The sequence below is a fragment of the Anopheles maculipalpis genome, chromosome 2RL (genome assembly GCF_943734695.1).
Source record: "Anopheles maculipalpis chromosome 2RL, idAnoMacuDA_375_x, whole genome shotgun sequence".
NCBI classification, from domain to species: domain Eukaryota; kingdom Metazoa; phylum Arthropoda; class Insecta; order Diptera; family Culicidae; genus Anopheles; species Anopheles maculipalpis.
The window spans coordinates 30,759,133-30,785,213 of NC_064871.1; the positions used below are offsets into that span (position 1 = coordinate 30,759,133).

At 42.2% G+C, this 26,081-nt stretch overlaps 3 protein-coding genes across 4 annotated transcripts in view; 2 read left to right on the forward strand and 1 right to left on the reverse strand.

Annotated features, from left to right (window-relative positions):
- LOC126558885 (heme oxygenase 1) overlaps positions 1 to 26,081 on the forward strand; it is a 536,918-nt gene that overhangs the window by 227,802 nt on the left and 283,035 nt on the right. The window lies entirely within an intron of this gene.
- The window catches only part of LOC126557160 (zinc finger protein 853-like), a 379,636-nt gene that overhangs the window by 74,863 nt on the left and 278,692 nt on the right, over positions 1 to 26,081 (reverse strand). The gene's annotated exons all lie outside the window — the stretch shown is intronic.
- LOC126566376 (uncharacterized) overlaps positions 1 to 26,081 on the forward strand; it is a 99,091-nt gene that overhangs the window by 6,932 nt on the left and 66,078 nt on the right. The window contains exon 2 of the mRNA XM_050223253.1: positions 22,707 to 22,888. Within this exon, the coding sequence (XP_050079210.1) occupies positions 22,707 to 22,888 (182 nt within the window). The remainder of the gene's footprint in view (positions 1 to 22,706; positions 22,889 to 26,081) is intronic.

The following is a 26,081-nucleotide window of genomic DNA, read 5'->3' on the forward strand; positions in this document are numbered from 1 at the left end:
CGAAACTGGTACCACCCGGGATATTCTACACCCCGAGCTTTGGCTAGTTGCCCGTGTGCACAAGAGCTTCCTGCTTTCAGCTGCGCTCAGTACCTTTACACTCCTTTTTGGAAACGATCGCTCTCTCGCTTTCAAACATCAGCAAAGCTCGTTCACTCGATCCCGATCAGTTTCCTGTTCCGACATCGACTGCTTTAGGGTTTTGGTTTACTTGGGTCCCTGGCCTCGCTTGCGGGTGGCCAATTATTTGCGTACATCAAAACCAATATTTTTCCGCGATGAGTGTTGTAAGTGCAATCTCCCAGATCGGTACAAGGCGCGCGCGCACCATCACCGTGGCGCGTACGTGTCCGCTTACCTCATACCGTGAACCAATTTCGCTTGATTTTTGTTGAGTTCATTTACGTTCACGTACCCTCGACAGCGCTCGACAGGTACTCGTCGAGACAGCGCGTACACACACTCAGCACCGATGTGAGTGGCTTATCTTTAACTCTCCTTCGCTTAATCTTTGAAAACAGAGCACTCCCCGGTCGTTGGATGTTCCAATAATTTTAGGATACTTTTCAGAAGGAGCACCACACAATGCACCTACCAGCTTGACCGGTGGATCTCCTCGCAAAGCTGTACCATTACCGGAGGATGCGGCCATATCATCGTTTTGGATGTATATGTCTTCTGCATTTCTTCCATCAGCATAGCTCTGTTTTCTGGCGCGTCTTCAGGCAACATTTATAAGTATTACATTTTCGGTTGCATCTGAGCGCTTGAGTGTGTATGTGAAGATAAAAAACAGCTGCTCCACTGCTACCTACTACGGTTGAATCTTTGTTGTTGTTCTGCCACCTTATCGGAAGTTGTGATCGATGTCCGATTTTAAAATCGATGGAATGTTGCACTGTAAAAAAAATAGATCCAGACAAAAATCAAGATGAATTAATTAATTGCAGTGCATTCGAGATAAGAAAAAAACTAAGATTTCCCTCTTCGAAACTAAGAAAAAGCTTCGTGGAATCATCCTGCTCATCCCAGCGCTAGGGAGATAGATTGCGGAATCCCGGTGCTATACCGATATCCGCTTCTTCTGCCGTACTTTGTAGCGTTCGAGAGGCCGTTGCTTCGGTCTCGATCCCTTCACGCTTGTTCATTTATTCTCCATGAACGCTCGTGGTTTTTTTTTTCGCTTATGCAGTCGAACGAATAATAATGAGGTACACATTCCTGTTTTGCACCGAATCCGCAACATCCCTATTTGTGCACGGTGAAGCCCTTCGAAATGGTGCAGCTTTTTTTTCGGAAGTAGCGAGCACCGTGGACCTGGGGTGACAAAAGATTATCTGAAAAGGTAACGTACAGCGTACTGTTCAAGCACAGTGTCACCCGGTGCACCCTGGGTAGGAGAGGAGACAGTATAGGAGGCTCAAACAACGGCGCCTGGAGTTGTCAATTAGGGAGCAAAATTGGTACCAAATTTTGGTTAAACGTTCGATTCGAATGATGCTGGTGCTGATTTGGGATTTTTCTTATGTGTATGTGAGAGTGTATGAGTGTGAGGTTTCAGAAGAAGACAAGAACGCGTCGCAGTGCATTCGAAAGATTGTCCTTTTTTGGGTAGATAATTTGGCAACAACAGCACCAGCGGGAGAGTGTCTTAAGATTGTGGATTTGTCCTTGATTTTTTATAACTTATAAAGAAAAGTTGATATTTATAGCTAACTTTATGATTAAATAGGAGAAAGCTATTCCGATAGGTCATAAACCTTGAGGCAGGTGTCTAATTTACCTACAATTAATATGCAACGAATGGTCCGCGTCAGGAAAATAAGACAAAAAATTAACTACCAAAATATTCAACAGCACCGTCCATTATTACCCAGTCTGCTCGCTTTGGTTAAGCTTTGGATAAAAATGTCTAGCAAGCTTTAAAGAGTAGCACGTGCGCACCTCACAAATCTGGAGTCTTTTCAATGGCACCTAGCCTTCATCGAACGAACGATTCGTCCGAACGTGTGGGTGTCGTTTTCATCGTTCGCTAGTCAAATGAACAGAGAGAATAAGAAACCCCAACAGCATGCACCGAGTCGAGGATGTAGAAGAGTAATAATCTTGTATTCGGTAGAGTTGAAGAGAAAAAAAAAACGGAAACAAAAACAAACACGTAGTGGGCACATAAATTATGTTAATGATCACTTCGAGCTGCCACTTTGGCGGCGCCGAATCGGCCACCGAAGCGTTGACGGAATACAATAGACAGACAGACCGCCTGGAAGGCCACAGAAGCGCGTAAGCGCCATGCCTGAAGAAGGTGTAAAGCAACGAAAAAAAGGGATTTTAGTGACCGTTCCTGTTGAGGTGAACATTAAAAGGTTCAGCTTTCAGAATAAGATGTGTGTTTGTGTTCTAACATTGAATGTGGTTCGAGTAAGTTAGTTTGATGAATTTCGAGGATCAGATCAGGATCATTTTCGATTCAACGTTCGTGCGTGACAGTTACGCTTCCGGGGTTGGGGCTGTTAGCTTTCCACCCATTAGAATGCGTGAAAGGGAATTGTTCAGCTTAGACCATTCAGAAATGGGCCCTTTGTGAAGTGCCGAAAATTGGTCTTACTCCTCTTCCGGAAGAACCCGTGTAATAGGACTTCCGGTGCAAGCACGCGCCTCATATCCGTTTAATGTTTGGTAATTAAATCAGATTCATAGAAAAGAAGGAAATGATCAATTTCAACCGTCGTTTTGAAGCAATATCACGTACAGGTGTTTCGTAGGTTTGGATTGTGTAAAAGAAATTAGAGAAACGTGTTCGTTATAAGAAACACAGCAGAATGATTTTAAGGAATAAAAAGGAAATATTTAAAATTGACAAAAATAAGAAGGTTCGTCGCTTGAAGTCTTTTGATAATTTACGGCCGGTACAAAATCGATACACATTGTTAAGTAAAAGTTTTCATTCTAATGCGATAACTGATTGATTTTATAACTTAATTTGTCAAATGAAATCAGCTAGCAAATAGGGTCTACATTTTTTTGGATAAATTTTGAAGTTTTTTAAAATTAATGATGTTGATGTGCAAATCAATTCTAAAGCCTAGTGTGTTATAAGGACATTATATTGCGGGATTGGGTCGTTTGTAAAATGTGGTGCTAAAGCTTGGTTAAATTGCATAGCGCGAAAAATTCAACATTATCAACGAGATACAGATTTAATGATTCTTCCGATCGTTCTATTTAGTAGCTCACTCGCTGTTGATAGATGCAGTTAAATTATCATATGAATAGATTTTTTAATCTTTCATACCTCGTACAAGCAATAAAAATAAGCTTAGCACTAATAATAACTCTATTTGTGTAGGCCGAACGAATTTCTATCTAAGTCAAGTGCTATATGATTGTTTGCATTATCTAAACACTTGAGCATCTTGCCCTTCTTTTAATCTCCATGTGATCAATCTGTAAAGGCTCGCCTATGATCTCGCGCTCCCCACAAACGTTCCCCCTACATAAAAACTATAAATCTCTTATCGCCCAACCTTCCAGTTTCGATCATTCCACAGCATTTTACTGTCAGCTACGATGGTCAATAGTTATTTGTTATTGTCATAAGTTGTGTTTTGTTAAGTTATTTCATACTTTTCTCTCTCCCGCACTTCAGCATGCTTTCATGGTGTGGAGAGCAAAGTTTGGCTTCAAAACATTTGACATCTTCAATCTATCGATTTGTGCTGTTGTTTCGCGTCCCGACTCTTGTCTGTGCCATCACCCCCGCAGGATGGTGGAACGTTTGCTTCAAAACCCTCCAGCAGGAAACTTTGATTCGATATGGCTTGTTACCTATATCCCGATGGTCATCGGTATAGGATTGTTTGACCGCCAACTAATAAACTGAAGATCACCGTTACGATATACACCGGACCTTGTCGGAGCGTGCGGGCTGGACCTTACGAGCAGAGGAAACTCCTTTCATTTTTGGAAATCTCTTTATTAATCTTCACTCCGCTTCGATCGACCGATCGATTGACATTGTCGACTGAAATCGAGCTGATCTAACCGACCGGCAGAGTAGGGATTTCGAGAATGTTTATTTTACAGCATCAATTGAAGTTTGGAGCCAGATTGTTTGAAGATTATGTTATTTCAATCGGATTTTTTCTCTCTCTTTCTTTCTCTTTCGCTCTGTCTCAAATCCCTCCATTACTTTATGATTTGTTGTCAAAAAAAGCATCACAGTACTAGCAAAGCAAAGCATTGTACGCAGTGTGTATGTGTTTCCATATTGACCCGTATCGTTACATCTAGTTTGGGATGAGGTGGGAAAGCAAACGCAATCCTTTCTGCTCTTTTGCGCGGATATTTCGGAATAAAAGCGGGTCCCTTCGCTGGAGGTTGATGGGATGTTGTTCTCACCTTTTGCGTCTCATGGCAAACATAAAAAAGGCTCAAATTAGATGTAAGCAATCATAAAAGCTCACATCCAGATGGGATCAGTTTCGGTGCGAGCATCAAGAGCAGTCTGGTTGAAATTAGTCTGCCACAAAAACACACCAGGAGGTCATGCGGCTTTGAATCTCGGTTGATGATTCGGGACAGTTTCACTATACATCAGAAGTAAAATAGATTTCAAGTCCCTGATGGTGTGCTGGAGGTTCAGTCTGGTTGAGTTCATTGGAATGTGTGGCATGCTGAACATTAGAAAACATATTTTGATGCGCTCACAGGCACACGAGCGATTCAAGTACACATCTCGAGCTCATCTCAACTCCTAAAGAGCACTGGACTGCAGCCAATCTGGGTCGTACGGGGCCGATTTGTTTGTTTAATGATGACTCGCACTCGTGGTGGATTAGTATCGAAAGTGATATGGGTTCAGTTTGGGAAGTGTGTGCGTCCTGATGTTCTGATCGTAGCGTCCAAAAACCGAACATTGCGGATGAGTTAACCCACAATGACTAAGTGTTTATGGAACGATGTGAATGCTCTCTTTCTCACTTCTCTCTGTGGGGAATCTATCGATGGAGGCTCTTTGTGTTGATGTAATGGACCGATAAGAAGGGTCTAATAATGTTCCAATGTCCGGCAACTTTTAGCTATTCGTACCAGCTCGTACGGTGTTGCGATGGGTTCTCCATCGCACCCAGCATAAAGTAACGTTCATTTATGTAGGCTTTTTTTTCGTTTGCTGTGCTTAACCTTGATACATAGTAACTGATTATTGGGAGGAAGGATACAATAAACAACCGGACCTCGGAGGCATACTGTTCGTGGAACTGTTCCAAAAGCTTTCTCGAGCGCGCGCGCGCGCGTAAGTCATGAGAAAATCCCTCCCGACGGTGCGACCCATACGCTAATGGATAGTATCGGATTACGAGTGTGGCATTTAGTTAAGGGCTGCACAAATTGTTGCTCCGCTTTAGTTCGCCTGCTGACTGCTGTTGCTTCTGCTGCTGCTTCTGATCTGCTTGGTGTCCGCCAGCACCTTCCACTGTAAATTGGCGAGATATTTGCTCGCCACTCGGGAGAGATAGCGTCGTGGAAAGTAATGAGTCGCTGCGACTATCACCTCGACAATGCTCTCTGGAAATTGGCGGAAAAGCCATGCAACGTCCATAGTGTACCAACGTTGCTCTTGCTGCTAATCTGGGTGTAACTGAACACTCGGCGCCAAAACAAAAGAAAGAAAAAAATTGCATAGGAAACTACATAAAAAAGAGTTCTGCTCCAAAGGTTTGCTTTCATATTTTGAATTAACTTCTGAAGTCCAGCATTTGTCCCTTTTGTGAAGGAAGCCCCGTGATTCCATTTAACCGCGTAACATTACACTCGGTGGGTTACACACCGCTCGCTGACCGAAGCGTTTCCCACTTAACAGAGCAACCCGCAGAATCATGAGTGGCGCTGCTAGGGAAGGGATTTGCTTTTCCTCGTCATTCGCGACTCTGGGTACTGGCGCGTACCCAGAGCCATTGTCTTATCTTTTGCTGAGCTAATTACCTTTTCGGTCGAATTCGCGTCCAAGACGTCGGTCGAAGGAATTTTGTTGCATCTCTTTGCCTTGGAAGATACGTTTTGTGAGACCCACGAGAGTCCAGGAGCCTCTTCATTTTTAATTACGTGCCTAACCGTTACCACCAAAGGACAATGGGTGTTACACTGGCGTGGGAAAATATGGAATGTAACGAGCAAACGGTAAATGTGCATAAGGACCGGGTTGGGAGATATATAATATCGTCGTTGAAGTATTGTGTTCATTATCACACTTGAGAAATAAAATATTTTGTTAGCATACACGCGTGAATGATGATTCTTTGGATGTGAAGGGAATATGTACAGAGTATTTTATTCAGTTGAATTATTTTAATGTTTTACATTCTCTTGGTGCATCATAAATTAAAAATATGTTTCCTTCGCTTTTCAAATGCATTTCTATGGTAGAAAACTATATTTTATTGGAGAACAGATTTTTCTCACTGGAAATGAGTGGGAGAAGGATTTTTTTCACAAAATTATCAAGAAATTGTTTCAAAACATGTGAGTTTAACCATTGTACATTGTAAACACTATAAACTTTTACATCAAAATCGTTAGGGTCGTATCAAATGATTCGAGATGGCGCTTATGGGCCCTTACAATCACAGTAGCATGACTTCACTTTTCCCCTGCTAGCAAGCTGCTCCATCTCAGTTCAACCCTTCACATTTGCATATGAACCAGCAGTATCATCATCAATGTGGTTCCTGGCCGGATCAAGCGTATCCCAATCATCATCAAGCGTGTGCAGTACAACCGTCTGCACTGGTTCGGAATGCAATTTCGGTTCAAGTTCTGCCCTCCATTAAGCACCAATTACCATAATGTTCCATTTTCGGAAGCATGAGAAAAAAGGTGCCACAACACCAGGCCAGCTGCAGAAAGGATCCCATTTCCATAATGAGCTTTACGAGCTCGAATGGCTTCAGTAGCAGACGGGAATGGAAAAAATGGGACGATCACACAACGCTAACAACACGCAACTCGAATGTGGAATCAATTGTTTGCGAAACAAATGTGGCACTGTTCTTCTGGTGCCGGTGCATCTTCCATGCTCTGGTCGTATCCATTTTAGAGCGTGGAGAGTCATTGGAATTTTTGAAATAAAAATTGCAAAATTAGGATAATTAGTGGCAATGTAGGTATCGCAGATGGAATGCGAATGTGTTATGGAATTGCTTTAATATATAGACGACAAAAAATATGCCTTCCTTCTTACAAAATCCGTTTTTTCTTTAACCATTAAAAAAAAGTTATTATTATTTCTACTAAAATCTAGGGACTTCAACGATCGATTGACGACAAACCTAAGGATGACTGTGTTGAATGGTGCATAAAAGCTTTAGCCCTATCTCGGTGAAGATATCTGAATAATTTTCAAACACTTACTCCACCGTTTCTACATCTCAAGGGCCACCCCAATCCCTTCGTTTGGTTCGCAAACGGATTGTGTTGCTTTGTTGATCATAAATTACACAAACTACGCGCTCGGTACGAGCCGGAGTGTCGAGTGCGAGAGTATGAAACAAAACATGAGAAAAAAAAAACAGCAGCATGATACAGTTCCGCTTTGCTAGATGTTTCCACCACTCCTGAATTCACTACGCCACATCCGCGCACTACAACATCAGCGATAGAAGGGCAGTAAATTGGTTGTCATACAAAAAAGGGAAAGAAGCAAAAAAAAAAGCTCCAATAGTGCCGTATTCCTAAAGCAGCGTAGCAGTGTGCTTAGTGGCACTGAGTGGAGCTTTGATGCAGCAAAATAAACAAACAACAATTCAATTTACATTAGCATTCATAAATGTCACCAATATCGGTGTTTAATAAATTACTCAAACATCCAGCTTTCATGTGTCGTCCGTGTACACCGCCAGTCGGAAGAAGAATTGAACGGGGTTGTGAGTCGGTTGGGTGGTTGGATTTGTAGCAGCAGCACGGAGGGAAAAGCGTGGAAGCAACGACACGATTTAAATTGATGGTGCGATAATTCATGCGCCATGCTGCCTTTAACAGGATCTGTAAAGTTCATTGATAATTTTGTCTGTCATTCTGTCTGTTTGCGGGATGGGAGGATTTATCTTAGCAATCATTGTTTCAAATTATTTTATAAATAAATTTAAAGTATCCTACACTAAGTGTTCATAATCCCAAAACTCCATATAAACCAAATTTCTTAATTCTTGTTTGATTGAAATAGTAATTACATTTTTTAAAACATTTCTTTTTCTTATGATATAAAAAATAAGATAAAATAACATTAAATTAAAAACAAGTGATAAGAATGAAAACAACTTTTCAAAAATATGATTGAAGCATAATTTAATTCATAAAAGAGGAAAAAGGAAGAACAAAAAGGAGCGTAAATGATTTGCAGGTTTCATTCAATTCCAAACTATGATTCACCGCCGTGTCCTTCACGATAAATCACGTAACTTTGCATGGAGTGCTTTATCTCGCTCACTTTTCGCACCCCGGTGAAGAGTTTCAAACGGCAGCCCAACTTCATCACGGCCAAGGAACACTGAAATCGACAACGGATGAAGTTTTGACGTGACGTCGTGTCCCTTCGCTCCCTGAAGTGAGACAACATTTGCAATGCTAAGCATATAAACAGCCGGCCACCGTCAACTGCTCTCAGTTCTGTACTCTGTTCGTAAAGCTATAAGATTCATCCGGTACAATCTGCATCGACAGCAGCTAATAAATTAAGCATAGGGAAATATAGATTTCAATGTTTTCATTTGCGTCCAAACTCAGGCACGAAACGGAAGATGAACGCTCCAGGGAAGGCAAGATGCTGGTAATAAATTTCGCTACCACCAGAGGATTTAAAAAAAAGGCAAGCAGTTCTTTCCTCTGTGCGGCCCTTGCCATAACGATCGTTTGATGGAAGCGAAGCAAGCTGGAGTGATTGCCGATCGATCGTCAATTCAAAACAGTTCGCAGAGTAATCGTTCGATAGAAGTGGATCTGTCTGTGTGCCGTTCTTTTTTGTGTGCGATTGTTACAGTCACACCAAGTGTCTTCTTGCTGATCACTCGATGATTGGTGTTGATCGAGCCCAGAACTGTGGTAAGACGCGGTGGCGCAGAATGGCGCAAATCACAGCGGTGGTGGAATTTATTTCCATTTTATTATTCAATGAATTATGCAAATGGTGAGCAGTTTTTCTTTGCGAATCAACCGGCCCGGGTTTCGCCGCTGTTTCGCTCGAGGTGCACATGGATGCAGATTTGTAACGAGCAGAATCGAATTTTTTTTCTGTGTATTGCTTTTTGCGGTTTATTTCCATCTGTAGCTACATTTCTACGGACAACGGATTTTTCCCAGCTTTGCCAAGGATCGCTTTGGGTTGGGATTGGGGTGCATAAATATACATAAGTAGTTTATCGGTTTATTTTGGATCCCGGTGGCACAATTCAGTAGAACAATGTAGATACTAAACTGCATGTGAACTGATGAAAACTGCCATTTATTGAGGCATTTCATGCGTTTTTTGTTCAATAATTGGGTGATTGTTGAAGTATGTCAGTTTTGGCCATATAATATCGATGTAGTGTGATGTTATTAGTTGCTTTTAAATTTTGTTTTCACATTTAAAGCAATTTATTTGTAACAGTCACATTAACCACAGAAATAGAAAAAAAGTATGTTCTGCTTCTACATGAAACGACTTTCAACGGTTACACCCCAAGATGCGTTCGATCAATCGAATGGAGGCCTCTGTCGATGACATGTCCTTGTATAAACTACTCTTGATCTAAAGAAAAGGTCTTAATGTTAATCATGGAATAATATCAACATTCTGATGATCTTGCTATTGCTGCTATGTTATTGATATTGCGATGACATGACACATGAACTTTACATGAATACACTTTTATGTAAAGACCCCAAAATATCTTAATTCAAACTTTACAAAAATTTACCTACATCTCTTGCACTTTCCCTAAAGTTACTCGCCAATTTATGACCCGTTTGGGCAATGCGCCAACTGTCGCCGTACTGTGAATCGTTACGGAAAGCTGCAAAACTCGCATGACTTCAGTCGCGTAAATAGGTCGCAAATTTATGGTTGCCGGTGCTGGATGCTTTATGCTTTTTTGCGGTTATGCTCACGCGCGCACACAAAAAGTCACAAACTTGTCGTCACGGAATGGCGACAAACGCTACGCGGGTTTGAGCAGTTTATTTTATTTTTATTATTTTTCCGCTAAACAAATGCCCTACAGAGCATCAAACCGTAGGAAACGTGCAAGACAATTGTTAAAAGTGAGATGAGAAAGAGGCAGGAAACAAACGGCGGTTTTAGTTCGGGTGTTAAGGTGGGAGAATTCCGATCACTGCAATTCCCACACTGCACACTCACACATACCGGTCTGGTGTGCTACTGTGCACTCTGTTCTAGTTTTATGTCACCTAGCCAATAACTCTGTGGTTGCATATTCGTTTGGTGTGTTTCAGGGGATTGCAATACCTGAGGATGGGCACCGTTTTGTTTCACAGTAAGTGCTTACTGCAAGTGCACTTTGCCTATACGTATCCCCAAAAGCTTGTCTGTGTAGTGCCTCCAAGAAATGAGTTATGCGATCGCATTTGAATAAACAGCACTTTTCGCTTTCACGCACCACCGTTTCCCGGGTGCTTGGCAATGGCTCGGAGGGTATGTGTTCGATTTGCACAGACATACGTTCTGTGGTCGATTTACAGGTTACTGAATCGTCGTGAGAAGAAACCCTGCTTTGGATTGTTCCTTTCGGGTTCGTACTGAGCGACTCTCTAAGGGGTCTCGGCTTTAGAGCATACATTAACATTTAGCATAACGCACATGGTCCGATGGTAGTTCGAGGATCGCAGCGATGATTCGAAAAGGGGTTAAACAGCAAGGATAGCGCTGGTCAGCACAAAACAGCCTCTGCCACCAGCGGACACTGGACCATGGGAAAGTAGCGCATTTTTTTTTAGATGAAGTACTTGCACGTTTGCTACCACAATTACGCCACCCGAAAGCTCTCCAGGGGATGGTTTATGGGTTCGGATGGGATGCTTACAGCGCGAAGCAGCACAAGACAGCGTAACCAAAGAAATGTTTCGCCCCCTAAAGGCTTGAGTCATTGGATGGGAATAAGAAAGTCAACACAGCTCCAGGCGAAGAAATAATGTTCGTAACTTAATCCAGTAGCGGTAGCGATCGCGATTGATGCTAGTCGATGATGATCATTACGTTCGAGATGGTCGAAAACTGCTTCCGAGAAGTGATGTATTTCTTGATGCTGAAGACAACAAACAAGAACGAGTCCAGTGCCGGCCGTCAGCGTTAAGATAATTAATTTGTATGATAGCCAAAAATGTTCTTTAACCTTCGCACTTTCCAGACGGCTTCAGCCTGATACATGTATAGGAAGCGCCAGTGTATATTATGTTTGTTTATCAGATTGATAGACGTTCAGATTCAAAGCTTCGAACGCGATTGATTGACGGAAAATGTTTAGAAAATATCGGTCCGATCTGTGCGGCAAGAGTAAATTGCCACCTTTATTATTGGGATCGATTGAGGTATCAAGCGAGAAGTAATAGATTTGGATTCCACCCAGTGCCGGTACCCGATTAGAAAAGTAACGAGTGATAGGGATTTTCTTTTTCTTTTGGGGAGCAAGCTGTTAGCATAATAATTTGCTTCTCGCTGCAGACGAAGGCGTTTAATGAAGAGCCAGCTTGATGGTAGCCGGTAATTTATCTGTCATCATCCAAACTGATCGATTGATCAGCAAGAAAGATAAGAAAATGTAAAAAAGAACTGAATATATCATATGATTTTTACTCCTTCATTTAGCGCATCCTATTATTTAAGAAGGGTTCGTCGCTTAAAGTCTTTTGAATTTTGTTTTTAAATAACTGTTTCTTTGCTGCTAAAAACCCAAGATTAGAATAATAGCTTAAAGTTTTCCACTCTCGTGAGATCGGTAGAGCACATTTTATACCCTTCCTTTATGCCCCAGCCTTCTACCCGAGCCCTTCGTGATTCTAGCGTGGAGTTTCTTAAGCTTAAGCGAGCCTGCTACACAAACGGTACGGTGTAATGAGTGGCCCTCGCGGCGTATTATGCTTCTGAAAACTGGACGATGCGCGTTCCTGGTCGCGTTCTCGCTAGTCATACAACAAACCACACATATACACAAACACGTCTTCCCTTCTTCATTCTCCTTTCTGTCCTCCTGAGTCAACGGTCCACCTAATATCGCTACCGTAATTTTAGCCTTTTCGAAACTACCGGTCTTACCCAAACGGTTGTTTTAATGATGTGCTGCGGGGTTGTGATACACTGTGGAAGGGGGTTTGTTTTCCTTCCCTCCTTCCCTGCGTTGCCTCAACTAGGCGCCTTCATTTTCTTCGTGCGCTTCCTTCGGATTTGATACGTGCCTCCTCTTCAGAGGGTCAGAGCTTTAACTTAGTGTCGATCGATACCGGTCGCTTTGGCGGCCTTGTTCATTTGGTACCGTCTCCCGCCATCCGTCCGTGCGTTCGATCTCCTTGTAAACATATTCCTACTCCCGGTTTCACTCAAAACCGAGTGAGAAACATAAGTGACGTGGTCCGGTAATAAAAGGGTTTCGGAGCGAAGCGCGCGTGTGTATTGCGAGTTATCCTCGAGGCTGCATTTCGGTCCGACTCTTCATGGTGTTTGTGATCGGTTTTGTGAGTAAATCGGTTTCGGTGGTCCTGTCTGGCTGGCAGGCCTCGGTTCAGTATACGGTGTGTGCTTAAATTCTGAGAACGCATCTTACCGGCTGATTCTCTCGCTTTATCTCTCTGTACTTTTTTTTTGCCTGCTTTATATTTCTGGTTGGGGTTTTTGTTTTCAGTGAGACTTTAAGTAGAGAGCAGCGAACGAAAATCCGTACCGTTCGCAAGATTAACGTTCATTTCGAGTTGTGAGTAGCGAGCAGTACCAGCGCTCGACTTCGGAGGGTTTTATCAGGATGCTCCGGTGCACGGCTTAAGGACGTCCCTCAGGACTGTGCTTGATGGATGGATGTATGTTGTGGGATTGTGTTTTAGTGATTTTAGGTTTTGGTTCCAGCCGTCAAACCGGCCTCGGTTCCCATCGGTGTACACGGTCCGGTATCATTATCGTGCGAAGGCATATCGCCATCCTTGAGCGGTAAAGCGAGTCAGGCGAGCGTTATCGGCTGTGCGGGAGCCGGCTTTCAGCCAAGCACCAGCATTGGTCTCGTTTTAATAATATTAATTTGGCGCATACCGCAACTGGGCAGGTTCCCATACATTTGCAAAATGGTTGATGTTCAATGCCGGCATTTGTGATGAGTGTTTCATTAGGGAACGGGAAAATTTTACCAATGGGATTTTACCTTTCGAACATTAAATTATTTATAAATGAATGATTTAATTTCAATCATATTTAATTAGAATAACCTCGTTTGAACGTTTGTTCAACTAGAAAAAAAAAAAGATCTTTAAAGAATATAGCTTCTTTACTTTAGACAATTTTTTCATCTGTAGCTTACCGTTGGTATGAATATTCCTAGCCTTGGAATTCAATCGATCGATCACACGATCGGAGTGCAAAAAATCACTCCCGGCATACTTGTACAATTTGAGCGCTTAGTAAGTACAGAACAGATAACTGAAGGCTACAACATTTGCAACTCAACTCGCGCCAGAATAGAGTTTACGCTTGTGAGAGAGCGCAAGGGATTTGGGAAAACGGCACTGCAGGAAGGAGGAATGGTCCTCACCTCTAGGGATGGGAGAGTATGCTGCATGCCAGTTGCAGCAGCGTCATCATTATCGTTCATTATCGGTAACAATCTCTAGCTTCCAGTGTTGCGGCCAGGCTCTTCCCATGCTTTTAGCGTCTTATTTTCGTCTCGTACGAACGTCGGTTCGGATGGACGTCGTTATTTATTCAATGGCGCCTTGACGTTAGCGTTCGCATCGATCGCTACGCCACTGTGTAAGTCCCGGTCCCCTTGGTACCGTACCGAAGCTGGCGTGCCTTAGCCGGAAGGGAAATGTGCCAACACTACTACGAGCGAGCTGCGATCCCAGGGTTTCTACACTCCACAATCGGGTCAATCGGAGGATCGGAAGGAGGTAAAATGGTTGCCAACCGATGGGCAACCGATCGGTTTGGCCGCACTACGGATACATTCGGCAGCGACCAAAAGGGGGCTCTCGTTGGGGTGTGCTGGAGAATTGCAAGAATTTTTGAAAAAGACAAAACAAAGCCCTTACGGCTCGCTTTGGTTTTGGATGCTGAAGATGCCGTTGTGCTGTTACGAGGACAGTGGGAATGTTTGTTGTTGTTGTTTTGTTTTCGGTCGTTTTTGTCACGCGGACATAAATTCGAGCGACCGATTTGCGCACCAATGTCCGCCCGTGACAGGAGGGAAATGTTTTCCATTGGATAACATTTTATTTTATGTCTTGGAAAAAGGGCTTAACAAAAGGCAAGGCTTTTGTTTGCTGTAGCAACTGTGGTAAAATTATTATTATATTCGATTGTTTTGTGGAAGTGTACGAAATTCACCAGTAAATTTGCAATAAAATAAAGTTTTTCTTTATTTCATTAGGGACGGTTTGGCCGAATTGCAAATAAAATAATTTGATGTAATTGAACAGCGTGTTTCTTATTTTCTGGTTTTAGTTACTTCGAACCCACGGTTGTACGTTATTACTTACTAACTAACTTACTTTAGTGCTAAAATCGTTTTGCGGTTTTATTCTGCTGCAGGAATTCTTGAAAAAGCTCAAGGTCTTACATCGTCGTCTGCCAATGCAACGTTCTGACCGTCCTGCATAAACGCCATAACCACTGATGATTTGGGTCTACCTTGTCCCCTCTGTCCACGTGGACGTCTTTCTCATGACAAGACGAACCTGCCCAATGGTAAGATTACCGTACACTTCATAGAGTTCGTCATTGTGGAGGCTCCTCCATTGTTTTTTACATATACGGAACCAACAATTTTTCACAGGAACTTCTTAAGGCATTTCGTCAGGTTTAACAGAAGAAGTTTCCTCAGGCTGTAGCATGATTGGCCAGCACACTTGTACGAAACACAACATCCGTGTTATAGTCGGGGCTGAATTTTGATCCTAGGCATGTAAAGTATTGGAGGTCTTCAAAGGTTCAATCACCTATCTGTACATCACTCTGACGTGAATCTGAATGTATAAGAAGAAGTTTAGTCTACTTGATCCTAAGATAAGGTTTTTTTTCTTAGGAGAGCCTCAAACCAGTGGTGTCTATGTCATTAGCGTATGTTGGGATCTGGACTGATTTAAAGAAGAAGGTCCCCGAAGACTCTACCACTGTGTCTTGCATGGACTTTTCTAGTGCCGTTTCTAGTGTAGATTAAGGATAAAATTAAAAAACCGTTTTCTCTGTCGTAAACAGGAGTAGGAAACGTATTATTATGGATTCAGTTAATTTTTATTTATTTATTTTTGGACGATTGTTTCCATTTGGACCAAAAGGACAACTTTTTTTATTTTAGTTTAAGTATTACGCCTCGGTGCTGGTTGAGCTGACAAATGACCACTAATCGAAACTAAAATTTGTATATTAACGGTATAAACAATATATGATGTGTCACGGAAAAAATGTTCGTTGTAGCATTGCATATCTAATATTACAATAGGTTTTATGAATGTACTTTCATGGTGGCTCAAACCTATCAGAGCTCCTTGTAATTAATTTTTATGGTGCCGTTTTCAATCATTATATAATTTAAAAAAAAGACGATCAACATTTAATATCTACTACACTTCTGTTCAAAGGCTACAATTACTACAAGTTTTCTTCGAAACTTACTTAATTTCTCAGTTCCCACACAATTTTCAACCCAACCCAAACAATCCTCCGGTACTGATGACTCATTTACCATACAACCCTTTTCCAACACAAAGCTCGGTCAGCACACCAACGCTCGGATAATAATGGGTAGCAAAACGAAGATGTTGCCATAATCACTAACCGCACACACATCAATACCTCCACGCATCAGTGTGCGGCGCTCCGGTTTTACGACCCCGTCGGATTCCACCAGGAATTAATAACAATTTTCTCTCGGAAAGCCTGGCAAACCTATCCTGAACCGGCCGGTTAGAGTTGGCGTAACGGTTGCAACGAAAAAGCTTCGAATGTTGAATGCAATGCCTCCAGGAAAACTGCGTGCTGGTCGTGCATTAGCATTTAACGCAATCGCCGTTTGGGTTTAAAGTTTTATTTTATCAATGGAATATAATGGAGGTGCAGGATTGCGTGCGGGGGTTGTTTCGCCAAAGACGCGGTAGAACATTCCAATCGCTTTGGTGGGAAAACAGATGAAGGTGAAGGGAAACATAAGTCCGTCAAGTGTAATGCATACCTTCGGCTGGTGTGCAGGTGGGCTGCATAGTTGACCGGATATTTTAAAGAAAAAAAAATCGTTTGGTATTCTTGCATTTTTGCTGTTGCTGCTCACAAAACTCTATATTTTTAATGTTCAATAAGAAATTAAATGTCCTGCACTACTACAAAATTTAAAAAGACATACATAAACACAAAATTTCAACTTGCAAGCTAAAACCTATAACATGCACTTTCCAGCTCACCCCCATAAGGCACGCATCATAAAATGTTCCACCGAACAAATCACTCAAGCCTCAATCATCCTCAACGCGACGCGTAAATCGCATTGCGTTAAACGCATTTTGCCAATCTTCTTCGCTGCCACGAGCGGATTCTGCTTTTCCCGCCTGCTGTTCGGGAGAGAGCGAGAGTATCTTTTCCCACAGATTGTGTTTTATGCTGCCTGCCGATTACAGGCGGCCCTAGGAACATGTTGAGCCGTTGCAATGGGAAGGATTTTTCGCGTGTGCGTGCATGTTGGCGAGTCGGTTCGGGGAGCCATAATTCTGATAGATCATTAATTGAGAGGCTGGTAAATTAATACCTGTTTTGTGTTTGCGATCGATTCGTCTCACCTTGAATGTGGTGTGCTTCGTATGTGTGTGTGTGCGCACTGCTAAAAGAATCCCAAATCGTTCTTATTACGGCGAAGGATTGTGGTGACGGGAGGAATGAATTCCATTTATTTTACGTTTTCGCATGTTAAGAAAGTACAAGTTCGGTGCAGTATTGGATAAAAGGAGTTCAAACTGACTCGGAACAACAAAAAAGGGCTAATTTTTGTGCTAATGAACATGTAGACATTTTAGAGCGTTATTTTGAATTTTCATTTAACTTTGGTCGTTAAAATACTTTGCTTTGTTATTTAATTCTAAACCCGGTGTAAGATAAAAGTAGCTAAAAACTGCAAAAACTAAAGATAAAAGGAAAAGTATGGTCTTTCCTCAAAATTTCAACCCTTGATCTTAGTCTGTTAACCCTAAACTCTATATAAATGGATAGCAACCAGCTTTGAATCGCTCGATCTTCATCGTTAGTGCATCATGTATGGTGCTCTTCTGCCCAACTGACCGTAATTAAGATCGTAAACTCGAACCCAATCTCATCCTTCGATAGAACCATCGGCGAACAGAAAACACAACAAGACAGATCCTCGATACGAGCGATCCAACGTGCTACAAAAAAAAATCGCTAAGTGAAACAGAATTCGCTTTCGTCTTTATCTTGCCAACTTTTCACAGCGTTGGCAGAAGATTAGAGGGAGCAGTTTGCAACAACCACAGCAAAAAAGGGAAAGATTTTGGACGGCACAATGAAGCAGGGAAATATGGATCATTATTATCGATCGTACCGTTGGCATAGTGTACGCGAGCACGCAGCTTTATCTCATACCGTCATGTGCATGCGCACTGGTGTAAGAGATGTACCATTACATCAACCACATCCACAAAAACGACCAACAAGATAGCAACGAAGAGGCATATCTCGATGTATTGTGGTCATATGATGCGAAAAAGAAAATTCCTCCCGTGTGGGTTATGAGCGTTGAAGGTGAACGTGAACGGCGAAGACGCTGGACGGTGGCTGTTGGTGGTGCAATTATTTTTAAACGCTATGGGTAGTAAATTTAGAGCACAAAATTATCAGTTGTCAAAGCAGCTTCTCTGCTTGGATGTGCTGTGAGGATTATGGTGGAGATTAAGAAAAAAAAACCGACCAAGAACTTTAAGCGGAGAGTAAACGTTAATGGTTCGGTTGAGCAAGTAATGATCATTTATGATAGTTGGTTGGGCAGTATTCTTGGTAAACGAAGTGCACAGGTATGTTAAGTTTCATTGCAATGAATATGTTTGCAGTTGGTTGAAAAAGACACCTGATGTACAGCACTATTAAACAACCACCGCAAAAGACGATGAATTTTTTGAACGATATGATGCAATTAACATGCTCTGAGCATCTTCCGCAATGTGTCTTATAATTTATTTTCTCAAGAAATGGTATATTTTTCCTCTGAAATCTGATTTATCGCTGGTCAAAAAATCTTTGATCATTTTAAATTTGAATCCCAGTAAATTGATCGTATTTGTTGTATTATACGTTTCATAGAGGCATAAATTAAGCCAGAGATCCTAGTGAAGCAAAAGTCTAAAATCTTCTGCCATCTTTGGGGCATTTGCAATTCATCATCGACTAAAATTCTGTTCCTAGCTGGTAAAGCGATTGAAAACTCTTTGATAGTTGATACTAATACTGTGCTTCAGGTATTTCCCTCGATGTAAAGAAATTTAATTTCCACAAACATACCTTCTGGCGCTCATTTGCAGCTATTTAAATGCTGCCTGTCGTTTCTTTGCATACACATACAAGTACACACAGCCTTTGAACTGCTGGCGGTATGGAAATGCTACAAATTGTTTATCAATTCGAGTGCATCAAAGCTTCCAAAGAAACTTATTTCCATTTACTCTTTATTTCCATCTAAACGATATCCTTTGCCGAAACGTTACTGGAACAGTTTGCTACTTATTTTATCCCTTCATCGAAACGGCTGGGCTTTACGTCGAAACTCGCATGCTTTACCCATTAGATATTGAAGGGTAAAATAAACAGCATCAACAATCTACCAACTGAAAAGAATAAAACGAATTATGCACAAATCAAATTGCCCAGGCGCCTAATTAGTAGTCGACTTCTAACGTGATGCAATGGAAGCAGAAGCTTCGTTGTGTGGATGGTATCGGTTACCGTCTGTCCGAAGCAGTGCGACACCCATGTCGTAGAGGAAGCGTTGGCGTCTTCGACAGTGAGCGAGGAATGTCGTTGATGGTTTCCACCTCTCAGGATGCGCGGAACTAATCAAAGTTCGTGCTGTTTTCAATCTACTTTTCGGAAACCTTTTTCTCGCTCTTTGTGTACACCACCACCAGTGTGAAAGATTCTCTCGTCAGCAAGGTGAGTATGAAGACGGAGGCTCGATTTTTGGCTGCTTATTTTAAGGTCAACCCGTAAGAGGTCAGACCACGGTGTGCTCGTTCATTCACTTTAGCACTCACATTTAGCATCGGCAGCAGCATCTCGAGCACCATTCCAATGCAAGTGCCAAGTATGTTGCCGTCCTGCCACTGCGAAGGCGTCGATACCTCACCACAACCTCGCCCAGCTGCCAGTAAAACACACGGCGCAAGCTCAATTAAGATCCGCCGGAGCTCTTTACCACACTGAACCACGGGCCGACCGGACGACCTGTTCTGGGTCTTAACTGATCGCAAACGAAGAAGCGTAGCAAAATGAGCGCAACGACGACACCAACGATGACCACGGTTTGGCGAAGACACATGCTTTTACTAGTGTGTTGGTGGGTGGAAAGCTGCATTTTTTTTCTCGTCTCTCTTCTTAAGCTCACCTCAAGCTGCTAAAGGATTGTAGTTGGAAAGAAAGCAGCTCCTATGTCTGGTGGTAGATGGGACATGAAAGTCACAGTCATTCACCGTCGCAATGGGTGAACATGTCTTGTGCACTGTTGACAACGACACCTAGGAAATGGGAGAAAATCCATCCGTTGGCGTATTAGTTGGTGTGTTATTTTGCATACTTTCTTCTGCCTTGGCGATTAGGGTGCGAAAGATTGAGCATCGTCAGGTAACGGAAAGCTAGCACGCATTTGGAGGGGAGCGTTGTGTTGACAGGGAAATTTATACAACTGTCACCAACGTCAAACGGACAGTGTGGTGGTGAGCGTCGATGAGGAGCAGCCAGTTGTGGTTGCCTTGTTGCTTCTTTTCTTTAATGGAATCTTACCTTGCTTGGATATATGAATGTTTGTCGTTGTTTCTTGTTAGAGAAGTAGAAAAAGTGTATTGACGAAAACTTATACTTTTAAAAACAGTTATCTATTTTCTATTAAATCTATTAAATAAGGTAAGTCCCTTCTACCCGAAAAAAATGAAAAAGCTATCTACCATCTGCATCTGTTTAAGAGTTTAATACCATTTGGACATTCTTCAATTATTCAGCAAATTATAAGCGATAGCAAATTATCATCGAACATATTGCACTGTTTCTTAAGTGCCAGTTCGTAACGAGCCTTGTGTGGATTCGTATATAATCAGAAACTTTAATTATCTGAACCACGCACACACGAAAAAAAAAACATCCTCGGCCCTTTCCGAATATCCCCAGCAAACTGTGTTTCTCATCCCGGTCATACGATATTAAATGGCCATTCGGGCTGGGAAAAACTGTGCACAAAACGCCAAACCGATACCACAAGGACGAATCCATTTGGCCGCCAAAAACCCTTCTGAAAACCGTCCGATCGTTCGATCGCGTTCCGACATTCATTTGTACGTTTGCGTGTAAAATCACGCGATATTTGTTACAATTTTAATGGTGGTTTCTTTTGCAAGCGGGCATTATATTCTTTTTTCGCGAGTGTGCCGAACTTCGGCCAGATCCAGGTTTTGCACTGTTGTTACAGCACTCGCTGATCGTTTGAATCGTTTCCTCTGCTTCAGGGCTGTATGCTGCACCCTGGATCGGTGGAGAAATCGCGCACGTTCAAGCCGATGTTTATGTACGATTGTTTTACTTATCCAGTTTTTCTCACTTCATTTTTTTCCCTGCAACAGCCCAGAAGATTGGTAGAATTATAGCGAAAGAAGAGAGCGTAAGGAGAGTGTGCATCGATATTGTGAGCACGTGGGAAAGAGAGTGAAGAAATGGGCTAAGGACGTCCTGGTGGAAAAGGGGAAGATGTGGGGAAAAGTGTTGCCTGTGTGGCCAAAGCGATCAACCGGAGCGACGGTATATTTGTAAAACAACGTACCGAAAAACGCTTAACAAATGTGTTCATTTATCTGATTGTATAATAAGCCCTATTATTACTCTTCGTATTGCTATTATTATTTTCATTATTACTGTTATTTACCTTATTCTTACAGCTGGGACCCCGTAGGTGATCGGGAGGATGGTTTCCAGCGCTTCAGTTATTTCGCGAGCAAAATTTTCGAACTTTACCAAGGTTCGTCGCTTTTGCATGCACTCGAGTTGATTTGAATTGTTGCCATGACGAAGTTGTTTGCACTGCTGTTTGTGTTTTATTTAGGTTTAAATGCTTTACTACCACAGGGAAGAGCTTCTCCTCGATGCAGCGTTCAATTTCGTGCATCTAAACCCGGCATGCAGTTTTCGCTTTCGCTTCCAAAACTTTGACTTGCATGCAACCAGCCCCCGTTCGGGTCATTGCACAACCGTGGGAACTATCGGAATTCCCGACGCCCGAACGGCGCGACGCTGCGTGCGTACGCTCGCTCTCGCATGGGCTAGGTGATTTAAGTGATCGCAACAGCAACGTACCCTTTTCGGTGAACGTTGGAACGATCCGTGCAGATCATGATGAGCCTGTTGATGGAGCGGGCCAGACATTCGGTGCTTAGCGGTTAAGTGGTCACCATTTTCGCTACTATCAGCCAAATTCGTTCGGCCGTCGGTTAGCCGGCTGTGGTTTGTGATCGTCTTGCTGGCGTTGATTGCTGGCAGAGGTCCAGGCTTGAATACCGAGGTTCTTATGATTGCGCTCAAGCGCTTCAATATTTTCACATTTTCACTACAGTTTTGCGAACAAATTGTCGCGCTTTGTCCGATCGATCGACGGGCAATTTTCTTTCCCTGCTAGGCGTTTGACATCGCAACGTTAACACCATTAAACGAGCGCACTGCGGCACTTCTGCGGTTTGAACAATCAATAAACTGGTCCGGCGGCCTCCGGTGACTTTCGATCTTTTCGGCACCTTTCGTTATCAACGGCCATTATCGACGACAAACGGTCGATCGGACGCCTCTTGCACGGCCCATGTCCATGATGGATTGAAAGGGTACGCTTCCTCGCTGGAGGCGGTATTCGTTAGTTGCCAATAAAATCATTATTCGTCATTATCTTTATTTTTATCGGAAAATGCTAGCACACGGAAAGGCAAGAACACTGTCCGTAATGTACATTTAAATAAAGCATAACTTGAAAATGATGTGCTGAAAGTAAGATATGCAAAGGGAAACTACAGAAAGGTGTGAAGTGAGTGAAGAAAGTAATTCAAACAAACAAATAGCAGCAATCGTAAGTTACATTTTTAGGTTAAGAAATATTTGCTAATATGAAATAAAAAGTTGAGATGTATGGCCTAGCCGCTCTTCAGGGAATAAAAAAAAAGAAAACATCATAAATTAGAAACTACAAATTAACACATAATTTCTCTTTCTCTCTTCGCAGATTTGATGCAAATAAATCCACCAAAGGTGCCTCGAAGCTGAGGCGCGATCTAATCAACTCTGAGATTGCTAACTTGCGCGATCTCCTGCCACTGCCCCAATCCACCAGGCAGCGTCTCTCCCAACTTCAGCTAATGGCGCTGGTATGTGTGTACGTGCGGAAAGCCAACTACTTTCAGCAGGGTAAGTGTTACACTACCGTAATAAATCCAAATAAAAAAAGAACAAAGCTTGAAGCTGATCAACCACACGCGGATCAGCTTCGCGTTGATATATTCCGAAGGTCATCTATTAGATAGCCTTGCGATCTTTCTTCCCCGACCGATGGGTTTCTATCCGGGCTTTGGCTTGCCGCCGAACACTGATGAACGTGATCTCGCCCAACACACGCGGTTGCGGTAATGAAAAATATGTTCATTTGTTGCTGAATATTTCATGAAATCAAGATCACTTGGCACACCGGCGCTCGGTTGCTACCGTTTCGATCATCTACCAAAGGTAGCTGTGAAGGTCGTCTTTTTTGCTTCATGGGATCCATAGTTTAAGGATCATTATGGCCGAGGGCTACTAGTTTTCATATCGATCCCGACAGCAATCGGCACCCTAGCGGGAATTGCAATCAGTGCTGTGCCCCAAGGCAACACCTGGGCACGATCTTTGTGGGTAGATAAAATTTCAATTTGTGGTGTTAAGTAAATTAGCTTCGGTTTCGGGCGGTTCTGTGGTGCAAGAGAAAGAAAGATGGGAAGAGAGCTGGCAATGGGATCCTTTGGGATCGATATTTTTAGAAGGTGAGTTAACTTGGTTTGTTTTTCAGCATCGTAGATGATGCTGGATGCATAATACCTCGGTCTGATAGAAAGAGGTCATCATGAAGGAGGCTTTCTCGAATATTTTTTGGTTTCGTTCCGAGGTTTTTTACGGTTTCGTTTGGATAGATTCTACATTTTTCAAGTTCCTACAGTTCGTCAAATATAGAACTCCGTTGAAAACCATGAGCAAGCATAACAAAACCTCAGGAATTCGGAGTTAAGATATTCTTCATTTTAATAGCTGCTAGCCAAAATGGTTTATTTAGTTCAAACATTGTATTTGATTGTGCTACACCCAAATTTATAGCTATTGACTCTAATAAATAACAGTTGGCGTAAGAAAATATTCGTTTAATTTATTTCTTTTTCCGGTTCTAACTTATATTACCAACGCAAAATTAAACATGTTGTTTCGCCATTATTAAACATTAATCTATTTTTTGGTCAGCGATTTATACTGCAACAAAATCTCTTATTCTGTAATAGATCTCTCTCAGCTCAGTTGCTAGACTGTGTCAATATTTGCGCAGAGTTAACAGTTTGACAGCCCTTGACAACTAGCAGCACAAAGCATAGCAACACGTACAAACTCCTTGAACCAATCAACGAGCAATACAAAAAGGTATGTTTTTCTTCACGCGTCCTGATTAAGCCATCCACCCCCAAAAAACACGGCTGCATCACCTTGTTGCCATCTGTTGACCTTTCCAATAAGATTTTGACTGATTTTCAAAAAAAAGGCAATGTAAAGGGCAGTGATTTTGACGGGAGGTAGCGAAGGAAAGGTGCCGTTGTATGTGTCTGTAGCTATTGCTTGAAAATTCGATTTCTTTCACCCGCCGTGGGCTTTTGCGTGGCTTCTTGCATGCCATCAGTTAGCGATCGTTTTCAAACTTCCAACACAAACAGAACGCCCTCTTGAACGGTACCCGTTTGAATGTCGCCCGGCGCCGATACATTCGCTCTAGAGTATTTTTGTGTGTTCCGCGATCCAAATCGATTTGTAGGCTGTTCACTAAGTTCACCACCCTTCTCATCTACCAGCCGGACGGGGGTTGACATTTGCTCTAGAAATAATCACTCACAAAATATCACCCAACAACGGTCATCCAAAATCGTCGGTGTTTGGTGCTCTAATTCTGTAGTCAAACAGTCGGTCCGTCGGGACTGATTGAAAGATGGAAAGCCACTTGAGCTTGCAAGCTCTGTAGCGTTAAATAGGAAGGAAACAAGGGAGACAGTGTCACCGCACCGTTTGGGTGTTGGTGCTCCTGATTTGGATTTTCGTTGGCTTTTGACAGTGGTTTGTGCCGATACTGTGGAAGGTTGTACACCGATAGCTTTAGCAAAATGGCGTCAAACGCTAAAAGTTAGTATAGAAAATGTTTATCAAAACACCATAGAATGTTGGCCTTACAGTGTGACCTGCCAGTTTGATTTATTTTTGCCTAAAGCTATAAATGTCTGTTCTTTTGGAATTGTGCGACTGTGATTGATTTATGATTTTACTACCCGTACATGGTAAGGGCCAAGGAGGAGTCGTCACGTGTGACACTTGTGAACTTTGTTGTTATTCTAATAATAAAGTTTAATTTTTTAAAAATATGGTCTAAGTTAGACGGCTAGGAAGTTAGTACGGCTATGTTGTTACTACATCAGATATCTCAATGAATTAAATTCGAATACTATGCTATATAGCACGTATTGTGGTCTTAAAATTAATTGTTCTTATTTTTATCTTTTTATGATTTTTTTCGATTACTTGTTACACATTCTTAGCAACATAATTTTAAATTAAAAAAAAAACTACGAAATATTACTTTAATGATCTTCAGCAAGTGACGAAGCTCTTTGTTTTCTGTTTCCTAATTTTAATAGCTAAAACATTGAAATTATTTCGTTGTTCTGGTCTTGGCTCCATCTACTCAACTGATGTCAATACTATATATTATAAATAGTTAAAAAAAAACAACGAATATTACCCGAAAGAGTAAGGTATCCGCAGGATTGGATATTGAATCTCGTCCGAAGCGTGCACTCAGGACTTATTATTCGGCTACGGGAGAAAATGAGTAAAAGAAAGCAAGAAATAGCAGGCTAACATAGCTCGTACGCCCGGTTGTAGGGCCAGAGACGAAAAGAAAAATATTTTAAAAATCATACAGCCAAAGTCAATGGACATTCAACCAGGCATAATGATCTAATCTCTTATATCTTTTTAAATATCAACACCATTCATCAATGCAATAATTTTAGAACAATACAGAATATTAAGTCTTCACACGGCAGTGTGAAGACTTAATCCCTCGTTAGTGTGAGGCGACCCTCGTTAGTGTGAGGTCTGCCTATCCAACTACGTGGTAGCAATGTGTATGGTAAGCCTTTTGATGCCCGGTCCAAGAATAATAACTCATGAAGGACATCGGCGCCGGTCTTCAAACGGCAGGACCGAGGTTATAAACTCATCCGGATCGTTCCCTCGTAGTGAGGGCTGACTCACCTCACTACGTGGTGTTCATAAGTCAAGCAATACAGCCCGGCCTGGCTGTATTCATACGAAAAAA